A 27,843-nucleotide genomic window follows, 5' to 3' on the forward strand; every position below is an offset into this window, starting at 1 on the left:
GGACTTAAGTTTTGGGATTGGAATACTTGTAAAGAATAAAATGTTCAGTTCTATTTGTAAACATTTTATAATCTTAAAAAACAACTGGTTTAATTTTATCAAATATGAGGAACCTAGACATTTTAATGTCATGTCATGTATAGTTCTGAGATCCTATGGATGTCAATAAAGGCAGATTGGAATTTAGAGATCTTGTTTGAGAACTTTTTATGTTAAATTACATAAGTTACCCTAATGCCAAACAGTTCCTCCACTGCCACCTCCACCACCCCCACAGCTGCCACTGAAAGGTCCAATCCCTGGCTAGCTTGCTGGTGACAGAAAAAGAGTTCCTTTTTAGCATTTATGTTTATTAAAATATAATCTTATTTAATATTTCTCTAAAACCTCAATATGTTCACAGAATAAAATTGCCCGTAATATTTTATTTAATCATATGTTGGATAGTTTGCTAAAGTGACCAAATGTTGTCTGGTTAATCTGTGGAGAAGAATTTGTTAAACATAAATCATTTTTAGAATTCAGAAATAAGATTTCAGTGTTTGATTTAAGAAATGAATATTTTCTCCCACATAATTAGAAAATTCAAGATATCTCCATTTATCCAGGTTGCAATTTGTAACATATATTTGTCTTTTCTTACAAAATAAACTTTATTACTTTATTTTTTCTTTTTCCTGTCCCCTATTTAAGTATAGCTAGTCCACAGTTATTCTTGATCTCTAATCTAAGATAGCAAAAAATGAAAATATTTTACTTGATTAGTTAGGGGCATGACCATGTGGTACCTGGGTCCCAAACCTATGAATGAGTAAATTATCTGAATACCAAATTAGATCTCCACATTTGCCCCCTTAGAGATCTAAGTTTGCCTGAAGACTTAGCAAGTAAGTAGGGACCATTCTTCAGAATTCTTTACCACCACCTAGTCTGTTCCATAGAGTAGAGGTTTATTTATTATCTTTCATTTAGAAGCTAATACTGTAGAAAACAAATAAATGCAATATTGTGTGAAAAAGACCATGATAGAAGTATCTGAGTGGGGAGGGAAATAGATAGGAGAGAGCTTAGAGGACTAATGCCAGAATCTGCAAAGATGACCATGATGAACTTACCAAGGAGGAGAGGGATTCCAATTTTGGGGGTCGGGTGGGGGTGGGATAAGTAATAGAGTAACTGGAAGTAAGTCTAGTGAGTTAATTAACAGGAGGTGAGATCATGAAGGACCATGGGTGGCACAGTCTTTATTCCAAGACTGTAAGAAGGAGTAAAATGATCAGATTTGTGTTTTTGGAAGATCACTGCATTCTAGTAGAGTGAAGAATGGCGTGGGAGGAAACAACTGAAGGCAGGCAGTCTGTATATATATAATTCAGATGTTAAGTTATAAGACCTTAAACTAAGGCAAGGCAGTAGTGATGCAGGTAAAGGAACAGATTGGAGAGAAATTATTCTGAATAAGTGGAATTGATCTACATTTAATTAAGCAATCAAAGATTGTGCATGCAGTTTTTATTTTATAGAGCTAAGGAATGTAAGGAATCAAATGCCTGTCACAGTGCCTTATGTGGTACAATTCACTAAATATTAAAACTAATGATTATTACTTATGAGTGAAACAAAGTCACTGGGGTGGGCCAGTTGGTGCCTTTTTAAAAATTTTAATAACTGTCTATTTTGATTAGGATTCAGTTAAAGGATTTTTCTCTGTTATAGTGAGTTATAAATAGAAATTTCTATTTTGATTAGGATTAAGTTAAAGGATTTTTCTCTGATATAGTGAGTTATAAATAGGAATTTCTAACAAGAACTTCTCAGATCGCAGAGGAGTGGGATAATACAGAAAGAAAATAGGAACCAAGAAGGGATTGCTTCTAAATAAAAGGTTCTTTGCACTGAAGACCTTGTAAAACAAAATGCAAAACATCCAGTTTTCAACATGTTGAATGGTCAAATGATGAACTGGATTTAAACTTTTGTTTTCATTATTCTGCTGTTTCAGGATTATGAAGACTATAAATCACATTTGTTGAGCACCAGCTACATGCAAAACACTGCTAATTGCTAGGCTTATTGTTCATTAGTTTTGGGGGAAGGGATGCAGGCTAACGAAGAAGCCTAGAGTCTGGTAGCTGAAACAAGGCCTACAATACAAAAATGTAACTGCATACACTGAAGGAGGATAAACTAGTTACTAAAAACGTTGAACAGAAATCCTTTGAATAAAAGAAAATTGAACTGTACTGCACTAACATACCCTTTGCCTTCTTCATTTCTTACAAATAGAATTTTGCCTTTCATCCAGATATATAGCCATGGGATTGAACTGGCTTGCCAAAAGCAGAAAGAGTTTGTGAAAAGCTCTGTGGCTTGCAAATGGAATCTCGCTGAAGCGCAGCAGAAACTTGGTAGCTTAGCACTGCATAACTCTGAGTCCTTGGATCAGGAACATGCCAAAGCACAAACAGCAGTATCAGAACTGAGGCAACGGGAAGAAGAATGGCGACAGAAAGAAGAGGCTCTAGTACAAAGAGAGAGAATGTGTCTGTGGAACATGGATGCCATTGGCAAAGATGTTTTTAATAAGGTATGACCCTTAACAGAATAAACTGTTAGAAATGTCTGTATAAACTAGTTGTGCAATATTTAGTAGCAAATCAACAGAATCCTGTAAACAGTATTCAATTTTGACAGAGATTGTGAAAAGTGCTTGTTAAAGAAAACAGTATTCCCAATAGTGTCTAATGTGAGTAGTCCTTAATACAAATACGTGGCTGCAGTGTAGCACACTGGATTTAACTGGGGTCTGGAATCAGGCTGCCTCAAATCTCAGCTTTGTCACATTTTGGCTTTGTGACCTTGGGCAAGTCACTTAACATCTCTAAGCTTCAGTTTCTTTAACTGTAAAGTAGAATTATAGGCACCTTATATCATAGGGAAGATGTGACAATTAAATAAGGTAATGTCTTAAAGGCAGGTAGTGTGGGGCCTTGCAAGTGGTTAGGCTCAGATATTGAGTGCTTTCTGATGTTGCTGTTCTATCAGCTTGCTATCAGTTTTGTAATGCTAAAGTATACAGTTACTGGATTTATCAAATAAAACAAAATCTTCACTGTTTATTCACCAATGTGTATTTAGCAAATCTCAGATAGTAATCTGGACTTAGTACTGAAAGGGCCCTTCAGAAATATTTTTGACTCTTCTGTCTTTTAGTTAAATGGTACAGTACTTTTGCCAAGGAGTTAGTAGTTTAAGAGCAGTGGTCTGTTTCTCACTGGATTATAAGGCCTTATTCTTTGGCTTTCTTATCTGAAGAAGAAATCAGCTTAAATTGTAGCAAAGTCATAGAGAGTTTATTGCTAAAAGTGCACATTAGAGCAGTGTTCTTCACACTGTGGGTCATGACCAACTTAAGTTGTGAAAACAATTCAGTGCGTTCCAAGCAACTTTAAAAAAGAGAGAGAATAGAGAAGAAAATGTCAGAGTGCATCTTACTTAGAAAGGGTTGGTATTATATTCTGAAACTTGTGTTTTAAGGATGTGTGTGTGTATTAGGACACAATGTAAACTCTGTTTCTTCACCTAAACTGTAGTCAAAATGTTTGAAAACTCCTGCTTTAGAGCACAGACTCCAGTTTAATTGACCAGACTCAAATATTTGTTTATATGTGTGTACTGCTGAACAAATATTACATACATTTTAAAACATTCACAACAATGGGAATTTATAAGGATTTGATAAAAATCTAAATTGAAGTTATAAAATATTTTCCCCTAGATCTCATGGGGTTATCTTGTATACTCCTTATGTTGGTGACCAGTGTTAGAATTCCTTTAATTCAACCACCTTATTTTATAAATGAAGAAACTGCAAAGTAGAGTAACTTGATACACAGTGGTGGGTTAAATGTGAGGCAGAAATTCCTGACTGTGAGATAGAGAGACTAATATAATGCAAAGGAAGTTATTGAGTCTCCTTTATTAAGATGCTTTTAAAAATGAAATTGATGTCTGTTATTAATGGAAATAATAGAGGAAATTGGCCTCGTTGGACATTTTAAATTCCATCCTTCTCAAACTACTCAGGTTTTTATACCTTTGTTTTCCAGTGAAAACTAGGGTTTCTAAAGATTGATTTCGAAATGCCCAAGAAACAGAGAAAATGGCAAAGACTAATAACTTCATGAACTAATGTTTTAATATGGAATCAAATGATACAATTATATATCAAAGAACAATAATCTGTATTGTTTATTTTGGAGAGACATACGTCTAAGAACATGCTGATGGGTGTAATTATTTGGGGATTCAATTTTTTCCGTTATGCCAAAATGACTTCAGGAAACAATTTCATAGAAGCTAGAAGGTTTTAGCTTTACAACAAAGTTGGATTTTATATATTATCCATTATTACTGTTCTCTGAACTTGAAACAGAGAGGATGTTAATACAGCTATGCAGAGAATAGGGTAGGCCTTCAAACATCATCATTTCCCTTAATTAACCCATTATGGGCATACTATGTAAGAGTAAATTTGGACCTCTTTTTTTAAGCTTTTTTATTATGGAAAATTTCAATCATATGCAAAGAAAACATAACAGTATATTGAACCCCATGTTCCACATCAACAACTACCATCATTCTGCCATTCTTGTTTCATCTATACCTTTCCCTACTCCCCACCCTGCTTGATTAATTTTTTTAGTTTTTATTTTTAGGTAAGACTTACATACAAATCTTTTAAGTGTACAATTTTAACAAATAGATATACACCCATATCACACACACCTATCTAGACGTATACTGTGGAATGTTTAAAAAAAGTATTTAAATCTTTAGTCTGCAACCAATTTAGGACATTGAAATTCAGTTATTTTCTACTAATTTGTAAAATAGTACTTATATTTATTTTTACTAAACTTAATCCTCAAGCAGTCCACTCATTCTCATCTAAATCCACATTCATCTTATCCTTAACCATTGTTATTTTCTAGGTTTCTTAGCCCATAACACTATATATTTCTGTCCACCTGGCGTTCACTTCCATCCCCACCCTCTCAATCACTCTTATTTGCCTTATCTAAATAATTTGCTGCTCTCTCTCTCTCCCTCGCTATACATAAATACATATATATATAGTTCTAAAGGGTGTGTCTTCTTAAGTGTTATTTCATTTCTGCTTTGCATTTATACCCCAAAACTATTTAAAATCTTTTATCTTCCAAAGGGAATGGCCAAAACCATGTTCCTTTATTTTATAAAGTTAACTTACCTTCTTTTGAACACACACAGTGGTCATGAAGCAAGTATTTTCATTTTTTCTATGCTATTAATTTTTTCCTTAAACTTAGGTTCTAACATAGCCTACATTTATACCACAAATTAATTAGGACCATATTTATGTTTTAGTCATTTGTTCAAAATTGTACATTGGTTTTTTTTCTGGGAGCTTGAGAATTGAGAGCACTGAGCTGTCCAACTCAATAATAGCCACTAGCCAGATGTGCTGTTAACTCCATGTGCTATTGAGCCTTGAAATGTGGTTAGTCCCGATTGAGATGTGCTATAAATTTAAAATACACACCAGATTTTGAAGAGTTAGTACCAAAAAAATGTAAAATATTTCATTATTAATTTTTTTATTGCTTTCATGTTGAAATAATATTTTAGGTATGTTTGGTTAACTGAAATGTTACTAAAATTAATTTCGTCTGTTTTTGCTTTTTAATGTGGCTAATAGAAATTTTTAAATTACAGTTATGGCTCACATATTTCTGTTGGACACTGCTAATCAAGATGGCAGGGAAAATGCTTTTATTTGGAAATTATAATCTTTTGAATGCTTTCTGATTATAAACTGTTAGAGAGCTACTTTGCGATTTTCATTTTTGGCATTAATGATTTCAGGGTATTAATGTGATCACAGAATGTTCTGAGAAACCATTCTGCCAATTTTTCTGGCTAGATAAAAACTTCCTCTTGGTCAGTTTCTTAAATTACTTAACTGAAAATAAGTACTTCCTTAATAAAAATTTGTAATTGGTTTAGGAATCAATCTGTTTGGTCTTTCCTAAGAAAAGTTTATTAGACATGTGGCAAAGGTCTATTTTTGGTTTATGTCTAAACAGAGAATTTGTAGTAAATATACTGTATCCTCTGTATGCTTCGAATTTTGGAGTTTGTTTCCAATAAGAACTCCAAAGATTAGAATTGCATATATCTATAGGAAATGAATAATGCACATGTGAATTATTCACATAAAGGATCTTTCTGTACCTACACTTTACAGGGAAATTCAGTTTAGAAGATTAATTCACATGTTTTTCTGTATGGTTTCTAAGACAGTGCTATAATTTTTCATTTATATATAATTATAAACAAAACTAAATTCCCGTACAAGAAAATTTAAAAATTTTTCGTAAAGAATTTAACAAATGAATTTAATGATATAGTATGAATATAAAACCATGTCACCTTTTTATGGTTTTTATAAGGATGATTGGTAGGCATTTGGTATATGAGAAAGAAGACTCAATTTGAATATAAAATCTGATTTTAATTTGTGTATTTTTTTAGAGTTTTATTAATCAAGATAAAAGAAAAGAAACAGAAGATGAAGATAAATCAGAATCATTTATGCAGAAATATGAGCAAAAAATCAGACATTTTGGTAAGTATACTACTTGTGTTCGTTCTTTTGTAATGTTTGGTACCATGTACATGTACAAAACATTGATTTATAAAATGAGAATCCAAAACAGTAAATGACAGTTGCCATTTGTGTTGCTACTCCTGACTCATTTGTACAGCTCTAGTTGTAGACTTTGTTTTAAATAAAAGAGTTTGACAGAGCAAACTAAATTGTGAAGTGAAACAAAATTCATAATATAGTTATATAATACTACCCTCTAAGGCACAGTCTTTCTTTATTCTTTACCCCCATTTCCCAACCAGTTTTTTTTTTCCTTTTTCCCTTTTGCTACCTTGGTATCTGATTATCTTATGGTTATAAGATTGACATTCATTTTTTGCAGGCTCTGGATATGAGGCTATATCATATAATTCAGGTAGATTCTCTGTTATTCAGATAAGTACAGTAATAGAAGCATGTACAAACACTGAAGAAATAGTTTTTTCTGTTGTAGATGAGGAGTGGGCTGGGTAAAGTAAATGAAGTAATGTAAGTGAAGGCTCCACAGAGGAGGTAGCATCTGAGCCAGGCTGTGAAGAATAGATAGGAGTTCTCCATGTAGATTAGGGAAATAAGACAATAGTGACAGCATGTACAAAGGCACAGAGTCATGAAACAGCATGGTGTGTTCTGAGAATTATAAGCAGTCTGATAATGCTGGAGTGAAAACTCTAATGGGAACTGTTAGGAGTCAAGCTTCAAAGTGTATCTTTTTTGATCCCAAATAATATGTGAATTTAGTAAATCTGGTTTTGATTTGCGGTATGTTAATAAGCTTTTTAAATGGCATTTTGAAATATTTTTCCTATTTTCCCCCCTATGTATTAGAATTTCAGTCATGTATCAGTTCTGTCAAGATGGAGGATTTTTTTCTTCTTTATTTTGAAATTCATTTGTTCATAAAATAATGATTTTTCTCAAAAACTTTTCATTAAAAAAAGAAAATAGGCTGTATATTCTGTGTAATTTCATGTTTTAAATTCAAGAATAGTATTTGAAGATACTGTACATATTTTCATTGCAGTATTACTTATAATAGAAAATAATGGATAAACAGTTCTCCCTTGGAATTGTGAGAGTTGACGAATGAATTGGGATTTAGATGTTCACCAGGGAAATGTATAGGTGAAATAGCACACAATTATTGAAATATTTTGATTTGTCAAAGTGAGAGTTTTCAAGTATTCAGGGAAATTGGTTGGCTAGTTTAAATGACTGGGTATCCTTAAGCAAAGGATTAACAGAAACATTTATTGAATGATTTGTTCACTATTATGCTAATAACACCTAGCATTTATTGATTATTTAATAACATGTCAGGCACTGTTCTAAGTGCTTTATGTGTATTAACTCATTCTAACAAAATCCTGTCAGTTAGGTACTATTTTTAGCTCTGTTTTACAGAGGAGGAAACAAAAACACAGAAAAATAAAGGAACTTGTCCAAGATCCCAAAGCTAGTAAGTGGTAAAGCCAATATTCGAACCTAGGCAATTTAGCTCTAGAGTGTGTTTTCTTAGCTATCATGGTAGATTGTCCCTTTCTATTCGTATACAAATTTGTTTACAAATTCCAAAATAACGTAATTTCAAGTATGTTCTGTTCCCTTAAGCATTTGACTATCTTTACGCATTTTGTTCATAAAATTCTTCACTCTTCCCACAAAGGTTTCTATGGGCTACTTGTAAAATACACTTTTCAATTTCATAATAATTTAGTGTATATTTTTTAAATAAAGTAATGACTAGTATATCTCAGATAAATAAAAGCTATAATCAACCTCAAGTGTTAATTTCTCTCAAGAATTAAATAGGTAGGTAAATTTTTACATTTAATGACACCTTTCTCATGGCCCCTACAAGTGTCACTAACCCTTTCATGTTATCCTTCCTGCAAAAGAAACTAAAGTGGATAGGATTTTGGTGCCTCAGTGAGTCAAGATGCTGCCAAGGAGAAGTAAATAGGAGAAGCGAAGCTCTGTGGATGGTAGATTGAGTTGAAAATATTGACCTCTTCTGAAATGTAAGAAAGCTAAGGCAAAATTGCTCCACAGGATTTATTTATGGCTTCAGGTATAAGAAATATAGGTGATACTTTCTTTAGCACTGTCCCCTGAAGTCATCTCTTTAACTATAATACTTTGAGAAGTAGTTTTAAGTAACTTCCATAATCATTCTTATCCTCAGAACTTAAAATGACCTAATCACCATATCCAAAGTGTTGGGAAAATAACTTTATAAAGCATTTAAAACTCTTTATGAGAAAATGCTAAAATGTTTTATTCTCATTTTTTAAATGAGGAAAAATTTATCTATTTTCTGTTAATACCCATGTATTGCAAGTGTATATTTTTCAGTAAGACATTTGTCCTCGGTTTTGTTCTTATTTGTGTTCTTATGTGGAATTTTAATACATAGAGGTTCATTTTGTATCTAGAGGAAAGGTTTACTGTCAAATCATTGAAACGGCTTTATAAAATATCCAGGATGATTAAGTAACATCCAAACCTCTAACGAGTCTAAATCTAATATTGTTATGTTGGAATTTATTCAAGTGTAAAGCTGATCGGACAAAATTAAAAGCTCAACACTTGGCTGGTTTCATGATTACCTAAGCAGTATTAAGTTTTTTACCTAATTTCTTATTTATTTGTATAGAGAAGACGACCCATATATCTAAATAGTATTTGGATTAATTTGCCATGTTGAAACAAAATGGCAGCTGTTTTCAAATATCCTTAATTTTTTAAAGATTTCAAATAAATTTGACAGTTATAGATAATACTAAATGTCTACAGTTTATTACATCAATATTTGTTGTGTTTACTATGCATAAACAGACATCATGACTGAGTAGTTAAAGTATATTTATTGTCATAATACTGACTTGGATTGGTTTCCCACTTTCAAAATTTTACCATATCATCTTATACATTTTTTAATATATTAGAGATAAAGTGGTGTTTCTGAATCTTTTAAGTTTGCTAAGCATAGCTTCTTGAGGTTTTGCTTTCTTTTCCATCTTATAGAAAGAAATTCTGTTCTCTGAATAAGTCATATTGAGTGTCTTGAATTCATCTATTACCACTTTAGCCTAGGGTGACCAACCTTCCTGGTTTTTCCCAGGAGTGACAGCATTCTCCAGATGCAGGATTTCCAGCTTTAAACTGGAAAAATCTCAGGCAAACCAGGAGGAGTTGGTCACCCTACTTTAGCCAAATTATCTGAGATAAACTTTCTGTTAATTTTGGAAGCAACTGGGCATTGCTTTGAAGAGTGTTATCCTTCTTCATTTACTCTTTTTCCTTAATATACTGCTCTGGTAATATGCATTGGCTTTAAAGAGAATCATTGTAAAATAGCATTTTTTCCCTTTAGAAAGTAAGAAAATACTTGACTTTCATGGTTTAATTCTCTTTTTACAGGTATGTTGAGCCGATGGGATGATAGTCAAAGATTTTTGTCTGACCATCCATACCTTGTATGTGAAGAAACTGCTAAATATCTTATTTTATGGTGTTTTCATCTAGAAGCTGAACAGGTATTATCTGTAACTTGAATTTCTGGGATGCTTAGTAGAATTCTGATTTCTTTTTTGTTTTTTGTTTTTTACATTATTTACTTCAAATGAAAGCACATGCTAACCTTTTTTCCATTGTGTTCCCCCCCACCGACCATCATCTCTGTTATTCCCATATACTATAAACCTTTTTCTTTTTTTAACTAATTAGAAAGTCATGTTTTAAAAATCCAAACATTAATCACAGTATTAAATCAAGCCAGTAGCATGGTTCCCCTTTAGCTACTCTGGTCCAAATACAAACAGCAACTTTCTGCCAATCAAAACTAAAATATGCTATTTTTATGTCTGTATAGTATTTGACTTGGGATAAAGCTAAAGGGACAAAACCAAAAGTACTCTAAAAATTAAAATTTTAACTCAGCATACCAATTTAATATGTTTCCAGAAGTATGTCTCATAATTTTACTCTATTTTCAGAAAGGGGCTCTGATGGAACAAATAGCACATCAAGCTGTTGTAATGCAGTTTATTATGGAAATGGCCAAAAACTGTAATGTGGATCCAAGAGGGTGTTTTCGTTTATTTTTCCAGAAAGCCAAAGTAAGTAGCTATTTGGTATTGTTAAATGGGAATGTTAGGGCCTTAGCTGAGGCTTAATTGGTCCATACACCTAGAAGGAAATCATCCAATCATGCTACCAGAGACTAAATTCTGTAGGTTTTACAGTGAAATGAAAATTATTGCTGATTTCATGCTAATTTAGACTTAAAGGAGCTATGTAAGAGGCTGTATTTTAGTGTCTTTGTGAAATTGAGACCTGTTCAAAAAGCATATATTCAGGAAACTTGGAGTGTTCAGTTATTTGTTCGTTTAATAAATATTGAGTGCTTAGTAATGCAGAATATATCTGTTTCAGATGCTGAGGATACAGTGTTGAACAAAACAGATAATAGGATCCTCCATGTGTAGAACTCACAATTAAATGGGAAAGCAGACTTATATAATGAAAAATAGTTAAAACTAAAAATTCAACAGTCAGAGGAATGGTTTAAAAAGCTGTGGTACATAGAATATTATGCAGCCATTAAAATTATATTTATTAAGTTTTTAATACCTGAGGAAATGCTTATGCTACAGTGAAATGAAAAAAAAGTGATGTACATTTATATATGAAGGATAATGTTGGCCATGTTAAAGAAAAATATATATACCTAGGAAAAAAGATTAAATACCATTTCACACTCACTAGCTCACTAATAATTTAAAACTTGTATAAGAAATAGAGCAATAATAATTCTCATTCATTGCTGGTGGGAGTACAAATTGGTTCAACCACTTTGGAAAATTACCTAGTAAAGCTGAACAAGTATATCTCTTAACACCCAGATATTCTCATAGGCATATACCAGAGAGAATTGGTCCTCAAAGTATGGTTCAGGGACCCTTGGGGATCTTCAGAACCCTTTCAAGAGATCCTCAGTCAAAACTATTTTCACAATAATATTAATATATTATTTGCCTTTTTCATTGTCAGTCTCTTGAGTATTCAGTAGAGATTGATGCAGAAGCAGAGTGTGAGACTCCTGTCTTTATTAAATCAGATGTTAAAGAGATGTGCAAAAATATAAGTTTTTACCCTTCCCTAAATTTTTTGTGTTGTGAAATAGTTATTTTTTATAAATATGTTTTTTATAGTGAGTAATAAGTTATTTTATAGTCAATAAATTTATATATTTTTTAATTCCACAGTTTTAATTTCTAACAGTAAATATTGATAGATATAACTCACATAAGCAAAAGCTCTTTGGCTTCCTCAGTAATTTTTATAGTGTGAAGAAGTCCTGAAACCATGAAGTTTGAGAACCGCTAACCTAGAAGAACTTACACATGTACACTAGAAATCACAGTGTTTACAATAGAATTGTTCTTGATAGCTAAAACCCTGGGAAGAACCCATTTGGATCTGCAGACAGTGGAATGAGTAAATTGTGATGTATTCATTTGGTAAAATATTGAGTAGCATAAGGATGAAGAAACAAGGGAGTGAAAAGTTGTAGAATGATATATCTAGTATTAACCTATTTTTATAAAGTTCAAAAACAAGCAGAACTAAACAACATACTGTTTAGGAAAACATACATAAGTGGTTAAAGAGGCAAAGGATGATTAAGTCAAAAGTCATGATAATGGTAACCTCAGGGAGGAAGGCAGTAGGGTTAGGGTTGGAAATTGGTTTCTACGGTACTGGTGATGATCTATTTCCTAATGTCTGTGAATACGTGATGGTTTCTTTTCCCCCCAGTAACCTGTACATATGTATTTTATGTGCTCTTTTGCATATATGATAAATTTTGCCATGCACAAAGAGAGGTTAGAAGGAAATATACCAAAAGGTTAACTTTAGTTATACTTGGGTGGTAGAATTATAAATGAAATGTACATTTTTCATGACTACGAAGAACATATTTCCTTTTACAAACAAGAAAAAAGATAATTACATTTTTAAATTAAAAAAGAAATCAGAGTGGCGGTAGTCCTAACTAAAATGCCTTAAACTCTTCTGAAGTGCAACTTTTATAGGAAGTATTCCCAAAACAGTAGAGTTTCCATGAGTAAATGATTAACCAGTATTTTAGCCAGGTTTCTGGTTATTCTAAGTTTTTAGTTAACGTAAGGGTAACGAAAAACATACTTTCTTTTTCACCTTACATTAATGGATATAGTTGAACTAGTGCTTAATAGGACAATGGAACATGGCCAAACTACATATATTCTTTAAAATTTTCTTTGACAAAATAGAGCTGAAAGATAGTGGTCTTCAATCCAAACACTGTGTTCTTAATTTTTTAAAAAAATTAAGAAATAATAATTCTTATTGGATGTTTACTTTGTGCCAAGTACTGTTTTAAACGTTTTATATGGATTAGTTCACTGAATCCTCATAACATTTTTTTTGAGATTATCCCTATTTTACAGGTGATGAAATTGGCATAGAGAAATTAAGCAAGTAACCCATAGGTTACTTAAAAAAAAGAAAATCGGTCAAGTCATTCTAGATCTAGATCCTTAGATCTTAGGCATGCAGTAAGGTCAATTGTGCCACGCAGTACCTTTAATAGTTTATTGCATAACCATTTCAGAAGGATTGTTTTTGGATACAAAGGCTAACATTCCTTATATGTCCATATGGGTACCATATATTGATTGAAGTGAGATACTAAAAATATAGTAAAGGAAATGCTTCCTAAATTCAGGAAAAGATAAAATGGCAGCACAGAACATTTTCTTCAGTGTATGTATAGATACTAAGCTAATCCATAGACTTTAATCTGGTTATACAGCCAAAACTGTAATTAAAGAAAAAAATAGCATTTCAGACAAATGGGCCCTTTGAAAATAAGGAATGAGACGTTGACAAGATCTTTTCCACCACTTGATTTAAATCTTACATTCTGTTAGTGTAGGAGATGCTTTGTGTCATTTCTTTATCTCTGGAGGAAACATTTATAGGGAGTTTTGGGTCAAGAATTTGCTTATATTAGAGACTGTTGGATACATAAGAGTTCTATTCCCACAACATAAGTCATCGTACTCTTTTCTTCCCATAATGTTGAGAAGAAGCTACTTGCTTAACTAGACAGATGTATTTCCATAGTGAAATCAAATATTGAGTTTTAATCGGTTTTCATGGCTTTCTACTAATAGGAAGTATATATTTGGAGAATTGTTAGAAACAGGTAATAGTGCTCCCTCACTAATTGACGGAGAAGGTTTTAAGGTTTTAAGAATATTGCTTGGTTGTTGGTTGGCAATGGGAAGAGTATAGAATGAATTTGAAAGGTTAAATAAGGACTATTTTAGATCACAAGAAGGATCCGGATGAATCGAGAAATACAGAGAAAGCCTTACTTTTGTTATAGTTATGTATGCATATATGAAAAGGGATTGCTTCTTCTTAGTTCATTTTATTGTGCTGAAGAAAAGGGAAATGGAAGAAAGTAATCATTGTATGTATAAAACAGGGAGTTTTCACAAAATCTGACAGGGATCACTGGTTTCTCTACATTTAAACTGTTCACCTTGTCTTTATACCCCTACCCCATCACACAACAGCATGACCTTATATATGCAACTTACTGTGTGGTATAGGTCTGAAACCTTGGCAGACACTGTCTTTTTGTTTGTTCTCTAGGCAGAAGAAGAAGGTTATTTTGAAGCATTCAAAAATGAACTTGAAGCGTTCAAGTCAAGAGTAAGACTTTATTCTCAGTCACAAAGTTCTCATCCTATGACAGATGAGAATCATGTTCCCTATTCTGGTGTTGGAGCTATAGGTTTATTAGAATCCTTACCACAGGTAAGTTGGAAAAGTAAATATTTATTTTGTAAGTGTATTAGTTCACATAATTATTCTTCTTTTGGACTACCTTTCGTATATGTAATACATGTGTGATCTTTTAAAGTATTCTTGCTCAGAAGATAGGATAATCCTGAGTTTCATTTCATGTCATGTTTTGGCATTGACTCTCCTCCATTGCTTAGATATTTACAGAGTCACCAGATTCCATCTCCTTTCAATGTAGAAGAGATGAGTTGGCATTAAGCATTCTTAATGGCAGATGTTACCAATTGATAAACTCAATCATATATTCCTCAAGATGGCTCCCGAGGAATGTCTCATTCTGAGTAGAACTACGTCCTTAGGAATTGATGTGGATGAATGAACTTCAAAGCATTTGTCCAGTAGGCAAACAAGGTTATCTGCTGCATGAGTTTATATAGTATTTTGCCCCTCATGTTGGTGCTGCCTACCAGATTTACATTTTTAGCACACACTTATGTTGCTGATGCTAAGCTGCTCTTTCTGGTAGTATTGGCCAATTGTCTGAGCCTCTTCGAAGTGTGCTGTCATATCAAGATAAAATTATGTCACAAGCATGAATGAATTTATGTCAAAAAAGGAGAGAGAGAACACTGGTCTGTCTTACACTACTTAAGGTACTTATTTTAAGTCATCATTGGGCAGTTCTTGCTCATTCTGATTTTGGCAGTAGCATTTTTTTATGTCTTTGTTTTACTTTTTTGGTTTTTTTTTATATAGCAGTTATACAGTTACACAAAATCAAGCGGAAGGTGTGCAGAGTTCCCATATATCCCACTCTCACAGTTTCCCCTTTTATTAACATTTTGCATTAGTGTGGTACCTTTGTTAGAATTGATGAAATAATATTATCATAATTATGCTATTAAGTTTAGCGTTTACTTTTTGTGTTGTACGATTCTTTGGGTTTTGTGTGTGGTAACTTACATGCAACCTAAAACTCCCCTTTTTATCCCTTTTTAAGTATAATCCAATGAATTATATACTTAAAATAATACTATTTACAAAGTTGTGCCTAATCACCATCATCCATTGCCAAAACATTTCCATCACCCCAAATAAAAACTCCGTAACAGTTACACATTGACTTCCCATTTCCTTCCCACATCCAGTATCTGGTCACCTGTATTCTAGTTTCTAAATTTATAAATTTGCATATTTTGCTTATTTCCTGTAAGTGAGATCATAAAATTTTTGTCCTTTTATGTCACATACACTTCACTCAACATGATGTCTTCATAGTGTATCCATATTGTAGCATGCATCAGTATGTCATTCCTTCTTATGGCTGAATAATATTCCACAGTATATATATACCACATTTTGTTTATCCATTCATCTGCTGGTGAACTCTTGGGATTGCTTCCATCTTTTGGCAGTTGTGAATTATGCTGCTGTGAATATTAGGGTGAAAATATCTTTTCAAATCCCTGCTTTCATTTCTTTTGGTACATATCTGGAAGTGGGATTGCTGGGTCATATGGTAACTGTATACTTAACTTTCTGAGGCATTGCCAAACTGTTTTCCACAGTGGCTACACCATTTTACATTCCCACCAACAAAGTATGAGTGTTTCTGTTTCTCCCCATCCTCTCTAACATTTGTAATTTTCTCTTCTTTAATAGTAGCCATTCAAGGGGGTGTGAGATGGCATCTCATTGTTGGGGTTTGGTTTTAATTTCCCTGATGGCTGATGACACTGAGTATCTTTTCATATGTTTATTGGACATTTGTATTTTCTTTGGAGAAATGTCTCTTCTAATCTTGTTTCCCATTTTTTAATTGGTTTTTGTCTTTTTTTTTTATCTACTTGTAGGAGTTCTTTATGTAATCTGTATATTAAACCCTTACCAAATATATGATTTCCAAATATTCTCTCCCATTCTGTACATTGTCTTTTTACTTTTTTGATGAAGTCCTTTTGACGTACAAAAGTTTTTAAGTCCAGTCTATTTTTCTTTTGTTGCTCATACTTTGGAGGAAAAGTCTAAGAAACCACTACCTAACACAAAGTCCTGAAGATGTTTCTCTATGTTTTCTTTAGCTTAGTTCTTAAATATATTTAAGTCTTTGATCCATTTTAAGTTAATTTTATATATTTGGTGTGAGGTCAGGGTCCATTTCATTTTTGCATATGGCTATCTATTTTTCCAGTACCATTTGTTGAAGAGACTATTCTTTCCCCATTGAGTGGATTGGCATCTTTGTCAAAGATCACTTGGCCAAAGGTATGAGGATTTATTTCTGAACTCTGAATTCATTCCATTGGTCTATATGTCTGTCCCTGTCCCAGTACCACACTGTTTTGATTACTGTAGCCTTTGTAGTAAGTTTTAAAATGAAGAAGTGTGAGCCTTCCAACTTTACTCTTTTTCAAAATGGTTTTGGCTATTCTAGGCCACTTATTCTTCTATATGAATTTGATGATTAGCTTTTTCATTTCTGCAAAGGTTGTTAGAATTTTTATTGGAATTGTATTGAGTCTATATTGCTTTGGTAGAATTGACATCTTAACAATATTTCCAGTCCATGAACATGAAATGTCCTTCCATTTATTTAGGTCTTCTTTGTTTCCTTCAGCAATGTTTTATAGATTTCTGTGTACAGTCCTTTACATCCTTGGTTAAACTTAATCTGAGATATCTAATTCTTTTGGTTACTATTGTAAATGGAATTTTTTTCTTGATTTCCTCTTCAAATTGTTCATTTCTGACATATAGAAACATCACTCATTTTTTTAATTTATTTTTTTATTTTTTATTTTTTTTGCTTGTTAATCTATCCCACCACTTTGCTGAATTCATTTACTAGCTCCAGTAGCTTTGTTGTGGATTTTTCAGGATTCTCGATGTATGAGATCCTGTCATCTACAAATATGGGGATTTTTACTTCTTACTCTCCAATTTGGATGCCATTTCTTTCTTTTTCTTGCCTAATGGCTCTGGCCAGAACTTTCAGTTCAGTGTTGAATAAAAGTAGTGACAGTGGGCATCCTTTGTTCCTGATCTTGGGGGGAAAGCTTTCAGTTTTTCCCCACTGAGTGTGATATTAGCTGTGAGTTTTTCATATATTCCCTTTTTCATGTTAAAAACATTTCCTTCTATTCCTAATTTTCTGATTGTGTTCATCAGGAAGGTGCTGATTTTTGTTAAATGCCTTTTCTGTATCAATCGAGATAATACGATTTTTTCCCCTTCTATTAATGCGGTGTATTACATTAATTGATTTTCTTATGTTGAATCATCCTTGCATTGCTGGGATAAATCCTACTTGATCATGGTGTATAACTCTTCTATGTGTTGTTGGAGTCTGTTTGCTAGTAATTTGTTGAGGATTTTTGCTTCTATATGCATGAGGAATGTTGGTCTCTAATTTTCTTGTGGTATCTTTATCTGGTTTGGAATGAGTTAGAAGTGTTCCTTCCTTTTCAGTTTTTTGGAAGAGTCTGAGCAGTATTGATATTAATTCTTCTTTGAAGAGTCTTGGGCTTTCTTTGTTGGGAGGTTTTTGATTACTGATTCAATTTCTTTTATTTGTTACTGGTTTAAGATTTTCTATTTCTTCTTGAGTCAGTGTAGGTAGTGTGTGCACTTTAAGGAATTTGTCCATTTCATCTAGATTATCTTATTTGTTGGCTTATAATCATTCATAATATCCTCTTAAAATCCTTTATATTTCTGTGGGGTCAGTAGTAATTTCTCACCCTTCATTCCTGATTTTAGTTATATGCATCCTGGTTTTTTCTTTGTTAGTCTAACTAAGGGTTTGTCGATTTTATTAATCTCTTCAAAGAACCAAATTTTGGTTTTATTAGTGCTATTTTTTTTTCTCTATTTCCTTTATCTCTGCTCTAATCTTTGTTATTTCCTTCCTTCTGCTTGCTTTGGGTTTAGTTTGCTCTTCTTTTTCAAATTCCTCCAGTTGTAAGGTTAGAGCTCTGATTTTAGCTCTTTCTTCCTTTTTAATGTAAGCATTTAGGGCTAAAATTTTCCCTCTTAGCATTGCCTTCACTATGTCCCATATGTTTTGGTATGTTGTGTTTTGATTTTCATTTGTCTCAAGATACTTCCTGATTTCCCTTGTGATTTTTTTGACCCACTGATTAAGAGTATGCTGTCTAACTTTAATAGATTTGTGGATTTTCCATTTCTCTATTATTGATTTCTAGTGGTATTCCATTTTGGTCAGAAAAGATACTTTATAGAAATTTCAGTCTTTTTAAATTTATTGAGAATGTTTTGTGACCTAACATTGGCTTTCCTGGAGAATGAATCATGTGCATTTGAGAAGAATGTGTATTCTGCTATTTTTGAGTGAGGTATTCTGTATATGTCTGTGGCCTGGTTTATTTATAGTATTCAAGCTCTCCGTTTCCTTATGGATCTTCTATACATTGATGAAAGCGGTGTATTGAAGTCTCCAACTATTATTGTTAAGCATCTCTTTCTTCCTTCAGTTTTGTCAGTGTTTGCCTCTTCTGTTTTGGGGCACTGTGGTTAAGTACATAAATATTTATGATTATTATTTCTTCTTGGTGATTGACCCTTCTAATATATAGTGTCCTTTTTTTTCTTCTCTTTTAGTAATTTTTAACTTAAAGTCTATTTTGTCCCATATTAATATTGCTATGCCAGCTCTCTTTTGGTTACTGTTTGCATGGTACGTTAATAGATGAAAATATGGAGCCGTCAGTAGAAATTAAATGTAGTTAGGTATCCTCCATGATAATGTATGACAGTTCTTAGGGAGATGGGTGGATGAGTTCTGGAAAATATTGTTGGCCAACTCTAATATTCAGAATTCTCCCATGATAAACTGGAGCCTGGTTTTAATAAAGTAATTAGAAGCTTTCTTCTGAAGACCTTTGGAAACTGCCAGGGCAGGCCTAGATGGCCAGGAAAGATATTAACACTCTTTTCAAACAGTGGGAGATATTTGAAAAGTGGGATAATGTAATAATGTTATAAACCATTTTTTAAAAGCTTAAATTTGGGCAACATTTTAGCTTTTACTTTCTTTGTTTTTAAATTGACAACAATGTGACATAGGCCAAATTCCATTATCCTTATTTTTGAGAGGACTAAAGCAGAACGTTTATGTAAAATAGAGAGAGAGAGAGAGAGAGAGAGAAGGTAACAGCATCTTGAGTTTAATCAATAGACTAGCTTTTAATTTGATTTAGTTGTGATAATTTATTCTCTTTTTGAGGATGGCATTACTACTAAATGGTAGAAGCAGAATTAGAACTGAGATCCAGGGTTATTTTAGCATCCTAGACCTCAGTCAGTTATTTGTGCTATTTCCTTCATAAAGACCTGATTGGGAATAATCCAAGCTAGCTAGCTTTTTTACTTTTACAATAGAAGAATCACAAGGTATATTGTACTTTATTAAGAAGATGTTTTGAAAACCCTGCTTCCTTGTGAGATGGGACTATTTTCCTCATTGGTACATATTAAATAAAATAAACATACATGAAATTAGGTGATACAACAGTAAAATTCTGTCACTAATAGATATTCAGAACAACTGAGCAGACAAAATTGAATTCTTGGAGAAGAATTCCCTCAAGTACTTGGTCTTAAAAATTCACGTCCTTATTCATGGTGCCTTAACAATGAACAGTTTTAATTTTTGATTTATTGAGTCAGTTTTTTTTTAATTTAATTTTATTGAGATTGTTCACGTACCATACAATTATCCAGAGATCCAAAGTGCACAGTCAGTTGCCCATGGTACCATCATACCGCTGTGCATCCATCACCACAATTTTTGGAAAATTTTCAGTACTCCAGAAAAGGCATAAAGACAAAAAAAGAAAACTCAAATTCTCCCATATCCCTAAACCAGCCCCCTTCCAATATTGACTCATAGTATTGGTATAGTACATTTGTTATTATTGATGAAAGAATGTTAAAATACTAATAACTGTAGTACATAGCTTGCAATAGGTATATTTTTCCCTATATATCCCTCTATTATTAACTTCTAGTTATAGTGTCATACATTTGTTCTAGTTAATGAAAGAGATTTCTGGTATTTGTACAGTTAATCACAGAGATTGTCTACCACAAGATTCACTGTTTTATACATTCCCATCTTTTAACCTCCACTTTTCCTTCTGGTGACATACATGACTCGAAGCTTCCCCTTTCCACCACATTCACTCACAGTTCAGCACTGTTAGTTATTCTCACAATAACATGCTACCGTCACCTCTGTCCATTTCCAAACACTTAAGTTCAACCTGATTGAACAGTCTGCTCATAATAAGCAACTGCTCCTCATTCTTTAACCTTGTTCTATATCCTGCTACCTTATATTTCATATCTATGAGTTTACATATTATAATTAGTTCATATCACTGAGACCCTGCAATATTTGTCCTTATGTGTCTGACTTATTTCATTCAGTGTGGTGCCTCAAGGTTTCTTCATCAATCCGTTTTCTTTTTAAGATGGTTTTGTTCACCCACCATACTTTCTGTCCTAAGTAAACAATTGAGGGTTCCCTGTATAATTATATATTTATGTATTCACCGTCACCACTGTCTATATAAGGACATCTCCATTTCTTCCACAGAGGAGGACGAGTCAAAGAAGGTAGAGAAACAAAAGAAAAAGAAAAAGAAAAAAAAATGACAGCTAAAAAGCAACAAAAGGAAAGATAGAGTTAACCTAAAGTAGAATAAGAGTCAACAAAAGGGGGATGTGAAAGGAAATGAAATAAGCTTGAGTGGCAGAGAGATTCCAAAAGGAGCCGAGAGGTCACTCTGGTGGGCACTCTTACGCACACTTTAGACAACCCTTTTTAGGTTGTAAAGAATTGTGGTAGCTGGTGGTGGATACCTGAAACTATCAAACTACAACCCAGAACCCATGAATCTCGAAGACCATTGTATAAAAATGTAGCTTATGAGGGGTGACAATGGGATTGGGAAAGCCATAAGGACCACACTCCACTTTGTCTAGTTTATGGATGGATGAGTAGAAAAATAGGGGAAGGAAACAAACAAACAGACAAAGGTACCGAGTGTTCTTTTTTACTTCAATTGCTCTTTTTCACTTTAATTATTATTATTGTTATTTTTGTGTGTGTGCTAATGAAGGTGTCAGGGATTGATTTAGGTGATGAATGTACAACTATGTAATGGTACTGTGAACAATCGAATGTACGATTTGTTTTGTATGACTGCGTGATATGTGAATATATCTCAATAAAATGAAGATTTAAAAAAAAAAAAAAGGCAAACAACATCACCAATGCCAAGAATCCCATACCCATCCCTTATGTCCCCCTCTTAAAGGCATTTAGCTTTGGTATATTGCCTTTGTTACATTAAAGGAAGCACAATATAATGTTTCTATTAACTATAGTCTCTAGTTTGCATTGATTGTATTTTTTCCCCATTGCCACCCTGTTTTTAACATCTTGCAAGGTTGACGTTCATTTGTTCTCTCTCATGTAAAAACATATTTGTACATTTTATCACAGTTGTTGAGCACTCTAGGTTTCACTGAGTTAGACAGTCCTAGTCCTAGTCTTTCCTTTTTCCTTCTGGTGTCTCACGTGCTCCTAACCTTCCTCTTTCAACCATTCTCACAGTCATCTTTGTTCAGTGTACTTACATTGCTATGCTACCATAACCCAAAATTGTGTTCCAAACCTCTCACTCCTGTCTTTTCCTATCTGTCTGTAGTGCTCCCTTTAGTATTTCCTGTATTGCAGGTATCTTGTTCACAAACTCTGTCATTGTCTGTTTGTCAGAAAATATTTTAAACTCTCTCTCATATTTGAAGGACAGTTTTGCTGGATATAGGATTCTTGGTTGGCAGTTTTTCTCTTTCAGTAGCTTAAATATATTACCCCACTTCCTTCTTGCCTCCATGGTTTCTACTGAGAAATCCGCACATAGTGTTATCAAGCTTCCTGTGTATGTGATGGATCGCTTTTCTCTTGCTGCTTTCAGGATTCTCTCTTTGTCTTTGATGTTTGATAATGTGATTATTAAGTGATAATCTGATTATTAAGTGTCTTGGCATAGGTCTATTCATATCTATTATGTTTGGGGTACACTGTACTTCTTGGATCTGTAATTTTATGTCTTCCATAAAGAGATGGGAAATTTTCATTGATTATTTCCTCTATTATTGCTTCTCCTTTTCCCTTCTCTTCTCCTTCTGGGACACCCATGACACATATATTTATGTGCTTCATGTTGTCATTCAGTTCCCTGAGACGTTGCTCATATTTTTCCATTCTTTTCCCTATCTGTTCTTTTGTGTGTAGGATTTCAGGTGTCTTGTTCTCCAGTTCATAAGTGTTTTTATTCTGCCTCTTTAGATCTGCTGTTGTATGTCTCCATTGTGTTTTTCATCTCTTGTGTTGTGCCTTTCATATCCATAGATTCTGCCAGTTATTTTTTCAAATTTTCTATTTCTACTTTATGTTCACCCAGTGTTTTCTTTATAGCCTTCATCACTTTTGTAATAACTTCCCTGAACTTGCTGGTTTGGTTTTTTATTTGATTTAGCATATTTCTTTGAAAATATTTAATATTGTTTCATTAAAGTGAAACAGTATCGCAGCTGTATCTTGATTGAGGTGTAAGTTTGTTCCTTTGGGCTGTATCTTCATTTTTCCTAGTATAGATTGTAGTTTTCTGTTGTCTAGGCATCTGGTTTCCTTGGTTACCCCAGACAGATTTTCCCAGACCAGAACAGGTTCACATCTCAGAATGGTGCTATATTCAGGGCATATCTTAGAAGAATGACAGACTTTCCTGTGAGGTCTCCAGTCTCTGTGCTTTTCCTGACCTGCCTAGCAGGTGGCGCCTGTCTGCCTGTCACTCCTGACTAGTGTAAGGAGATGTGGCCCCTTCAGTTTCTGTTTCGGCTGTTTTCCCCCAGCTCTGGGGTCTGGTTCTGAAGGGAAAGCTGGGTCCCACCTCCTTACTCTTAGGGAAGATATACCCCCTAGGGAGTTATCTGCATTTAAATAGTCTCTCTCTGTTATCTCCACCTCTGTCTGTGTCAGAGCACTGCAAACTGAAAATAGCTGCAGCTCTCTCCTCTGAGCCCTTCAGGTTGAGAGAGAGAAAAAGGAATAGAAAGCCCCCTTTTAGAGCTAGTACATCACTCTCCAGTTTCACTCGTCAGCCAGAGGTAACACATGGTCTTCTGGTGTTCTGGTTCTTTAAGGTCACTAAAAGCCTCTGCCTGCTTGTTGGAGGTTTGTAGCTTGTATTCAGCAGTTGGCATTTGTTAATTAAAAGCCCAGTTGGAGCTCAGTTGAGCTAGATTTGCTTGTTGGGAGAGTGCTGCTCTCTACCACAGCGAGCTTTTACAGCTAAGCTTGCCATTAGAGGGTGGGGGTGGGGGGCATCCCGGCTGCGATCTCAGGCATTCCTCCAAATCCAGGTTGGTGTACGATGTGTGGACAGTCACAGTTGTCCCCTAGTTATTCCAAATTATTTACTAATTGTTCCTGGTTGTTTATTAGTTGTTCCAGGGGACTAACTAAATTCCACTCCTCTCTGTGCTGCCATCTTGCCCCCCTCCCTATTGAATCAGTTTTTACGTTTTCTATTCCTAGTTTAGAAGTGGACTAATAGAACATTTTTAAGTTCTCCTTCTGTTTAAAAAAATAAAACCTAAATTAAACTTCCTTTATCCTTGGTTGATTTTTAATGTGGATCTAAACACCTCTCAAAAGATTAAAGATTTCTCCCTCCAGTTTGTTTTATCCTTAGACAGCAAAAGTTGACCCTGAATCTAACTATATTTCATTCAGTAAATAGATTTGAAATCTGTATTCAAGCATTTGCATTTTTAGCATGTACTACTGTAACTAGATAGTAATCTTCAAAATATATTGCTGGCTTGGAGCCACATTATTATTTAAATTATCATTAGCCAATTACGTACAATCACACAGAAGATGTAGCTTTGTATGTTCAAATAGTTAAACTTAGAGTCTTGTTAAAAATAGAAAAAAGTGTTTATTACATTTCTATTTTTCACACATCATTTCATCTTTATCTCTATGGATTAAGTGGTAATATCCCATTTTTTTCTTTATTTTCTTGGGTTTCAGCCCAAGTCTGACTCCAAAGTCCATCTTCTTTCCCACTGTACTACACAGGGAAATATGAGGATGTAAAACTGAATATATAATTGCATATACTGGCATAAAACTGGTTATCCTGTGTTCTTTTTCCTTTCATTTTTTTTCCAGAATCCAGATTATCTTCAGTATTCTATCAATACAGCTCTCTGCAGTTTAAATTCAGCGGTACATAAAGAAGATGATGAACCCAAAATGATGGACACTGTATAATTTGGTTAAGACTGCTAAGGCCAAGTACTATTTTGTTACAAGAAAGGAAGAACTTGGCTATTTTCTTGACACTTTTATGGGTGCTGCACTTTATTTTTGTTTGGTTTTTGATGGGAGGGAAAAAGAGTACTGAAACGTTTTGTAAATTTTTTTTTTGTAATGTGCTGCTAGGTTTTTATGTGTTTTTTTAATTTTCTTAAAGAGAAGAGTGGTACCATATGTTGCAAGAAGTCAAACTGGACTTTTTTTTTTTTTTTTTTTTTTTGCTACTAAATTTGCCTTTAATCTTATTGTTCTCAATTTTGGAATCAAAGTATGAAAATCTGCACAAATACAATGTTTACAAGAACTGGCTGATTCTAGGAGGCATCTGCTACAGTCTCTTTTTATATGGATGTGTACATGTCCTACTCTATAAAAACGATTAAAGATAAAAATGTACTTGTATCCTACTGCTAATTTACCTGTGAAATCTGGTGTTTCATCCTATAAAAGCAATAAATCACTAGTTGATTATCTACTAAGTTGGGTGGTACAAATTAAAGTCTTTCCCCTTAAAATACTAGTATTACATTTGTATTTTCGGCACCATCAGATAACTCCTTGATTATAATATAAATTTGACATGAAGACATTAAATGTACTCTCAAAGTATTCTCAATGCTGTATTCCTTAGAAGTTGATTTTACTTTTACTCTGTTGGCCTTTTAACATTAAGTATTATAGTGATATAAAAAGTGATAGAGCTGTGATTGAAAACCAAATCTGCTAATATAGGGAAAATACAGTTTTGTTTTGTTTTGTTTTGTTTAAATAAGATCAACTTCAAGCCCACTCTTAATCTCTTTACTTGATGTGGTCTGGCACCTCTCAGGGAGCAATTTTTAAAAGAATACTAATGGCCTGTAAGAACAAACAGGAAGAAAAATCTGATTTTAATAATTATGGTTATTTATTTCACTCTAATATAGCTCTTTTTTAAATGGCAAGAGAAATCTTATCATTCTAAATGCCTCAAGCAGCCAACCACTTTTTTCTAAGAATTTGGTGACCTTATCGGTAATGATGGCTTTTATTTGGCTTTCCTCCCTATGGCTCAGTCACTGTAGAATGCTTCTGAGCTTTACTCCTTCCTATATAATTCACTTCAAATATGCCAGGATATTTGATGATTTGTTTTATTTAGAAACACACAAAAATAAATGAGGATTAAGATTCTGACATATAGGGACATGAACTCTGAATTTGTACTGGGCATAGTCCTTTGGCTCAGTAGCCATTGAGACTAGTAGCAAACATTTGGAAGATGACTAACCAGGATTGGGAATACATGTTTCAGTTTGAGAAATCAAATAATGCTAAGGGCCTATATGGGGATCAGACCTGTGACCTTGGTCTTATTCACACCTTACTTTAACTAACTGAAGTAAGCAGACACTTAGTACCCATAGAAATGGACTGAAATTATTGAATCATACTTCATCTGTAACATCGCAATCTTCCTGGCTTTCAGAATAAAAGTATTTCTGTGGTTTTGATATAAATATATACTCTAATAATAAAACGTTTGACTAATTTATATGGTAGTTAATCAGCCTGTAATTTATTTTACCAATGACCCAGCTGTAGAAATGCCCTAAATTTCCCCCTTTTTTCTCCCCTGTTCTGGAGCAAGCTCTTGGTTCTCCCTTCCTATTAAGTAGAGAAAATGGACACAGGAATGAAAAATCCCCAGTTTCTCAAATTGCTGCTTAAATCATTGCTTTCCATTTTTTCTACTTTTTCCCATTACCTTCCTAAAAGCACCCAAAATTGTTTTGGTTTTCATTTTACCTTCAAATTAGAGGTATGAATTACTAAAGACTGGCAGGAGAAAAAGTATCAACAAAACGGGTAAACTATTCCTGAAAAGGTGGTATTCTTTAAAATTTGACTATATATATATATATATATATATATATATATATAGTCAAATATATATATATTTTACTTCAAAGGGACATGTTTTACATTTTGAGGTTCTGTGAAAAGTAATTGGATTTGTTTTGGGAATCAATGACTGAAGCCATAATTTGCACCTAAAGACTGTGCCTTTTACATATTTAGCAGTACTTTAGTACTAAGAACAGTAAGTTAACATCCTTTTTACTTTTATTTATTTATTTTACTACTGAGAACTAAGTTACCAAAAGAAATGTCTTCTGTTTTCTGTTTCTTAAGAAATAGTAAGGAAGTGTATACTAAACAAAGGGCCAATTCATATTTCAGGCTGGACAGTTTTCCTAAACAAATTAAACAAACAATGGAAAGACAAAACAGATGATTCAAGCATCTTTGACATCAAAGTATCCTGTAAAGATTCTTTCACTTGATAGAATGTATCTTCTAATAAAATATTTAAAAATCAAATAGCTATTACTCCATTTATTCCCTGTTAACTCAGTCTCATTTTATCAATTGTAGTGGAAATAATACTGATTTTAAATTACTAACTCTAGAATATAGATGGGTACCATTCTCATCCAGTTATATTATTAGTAGGCTCTTTCAAATTTTACCTAATGAGCCTTGCATTTCCTATAATTTCTCTTTAGGAAAATTGGGTCCTCCTCTTCTTTCAGACTAGTATTCATATTACTCTTTTAAAAGTAAATTAGCATGCTGCCTAAAGAAAAACATCAATCTTATTTCGTAAGTGGCTTTTTCTTACTGGATGAAAAAATTCATAGGTTAAGCAAATTGATCCTGAAGTTACCATTAGAGTATTTTCAGAGGAAAAAAAATTTTAAGTCAATTTATGGTTTTAAATTTTTGGCTTTAAAAACAAGTCCTGTGTTTCAGTTCTTAAATTGATGTGTGACAGAAATGGTACTTTTGTCAGGGTTGAGGTCATGCTTTTTCTTTAAATTTT

At 33.4% G+C, this 27,843-nt stretch overlaps 1 protein-coding gene across 2 annotated transcripts in view; it reads left to right on the top strand.

Moving 5' to 3' along the window:
* The window catches only part of CDC37L1 (cell division cycle 37 like 1), a 28,864-nt gene extending 1,959 nt beyond the window's left edge, over nt 1-26,905 (top strand). Inside the window, exons 2-8 of one of the 2 annotated variants that reach the window (XM_037797030.1) lie at nt 2,306-2,587; nt 6,577-6,670; nt 10,115-10,230; nt 10,690-10,812; nt 14,405-14,569; nt 16,749-16,822; nt 24,831-26,905. In XM_037797030.1, the coding sequence (XP_037652958.1) occupies nt 2,306-2,587; nt 6,577-6,670; nt 10,115-10,230; nt 10,690-10,812; nt 14,405-14,569; nt 16,749-16,784 (816 nt within the window). In that variant the 3' untranslated portion in view covers nt 16,785-16,822; nt 24,831-26,905. The remainder of the gene's footprint in view (nt 1-2,305; nt 2,588-6,576; nt 6,671-10,114; nt 10,231-10,689; nt 10,813-14,404; nt 14,570-16,748; nt 16,823-24,830) is intronic. The other variant, XM_037797029.1, reaches the window with a different exon arrangement.
* Nucleotides 26,906-27,843: the final 938 nt, after the last annotated feature.

This window comes from Choloepus didactylus, chromosome 10 (genome assembly GCF_015220235.1).
Source record: "Choloepus didactylus isolate mChoDid1 chromosome 10, mChoDid1.pri, whole genome shotgun sequence".
Classification (NCBI taxonomy): Eukaryota; Metazoa; Chordata; class Mammalia; order Pilosa; family Megalonychidae; genus Choloepus; species Choloepus didactylus.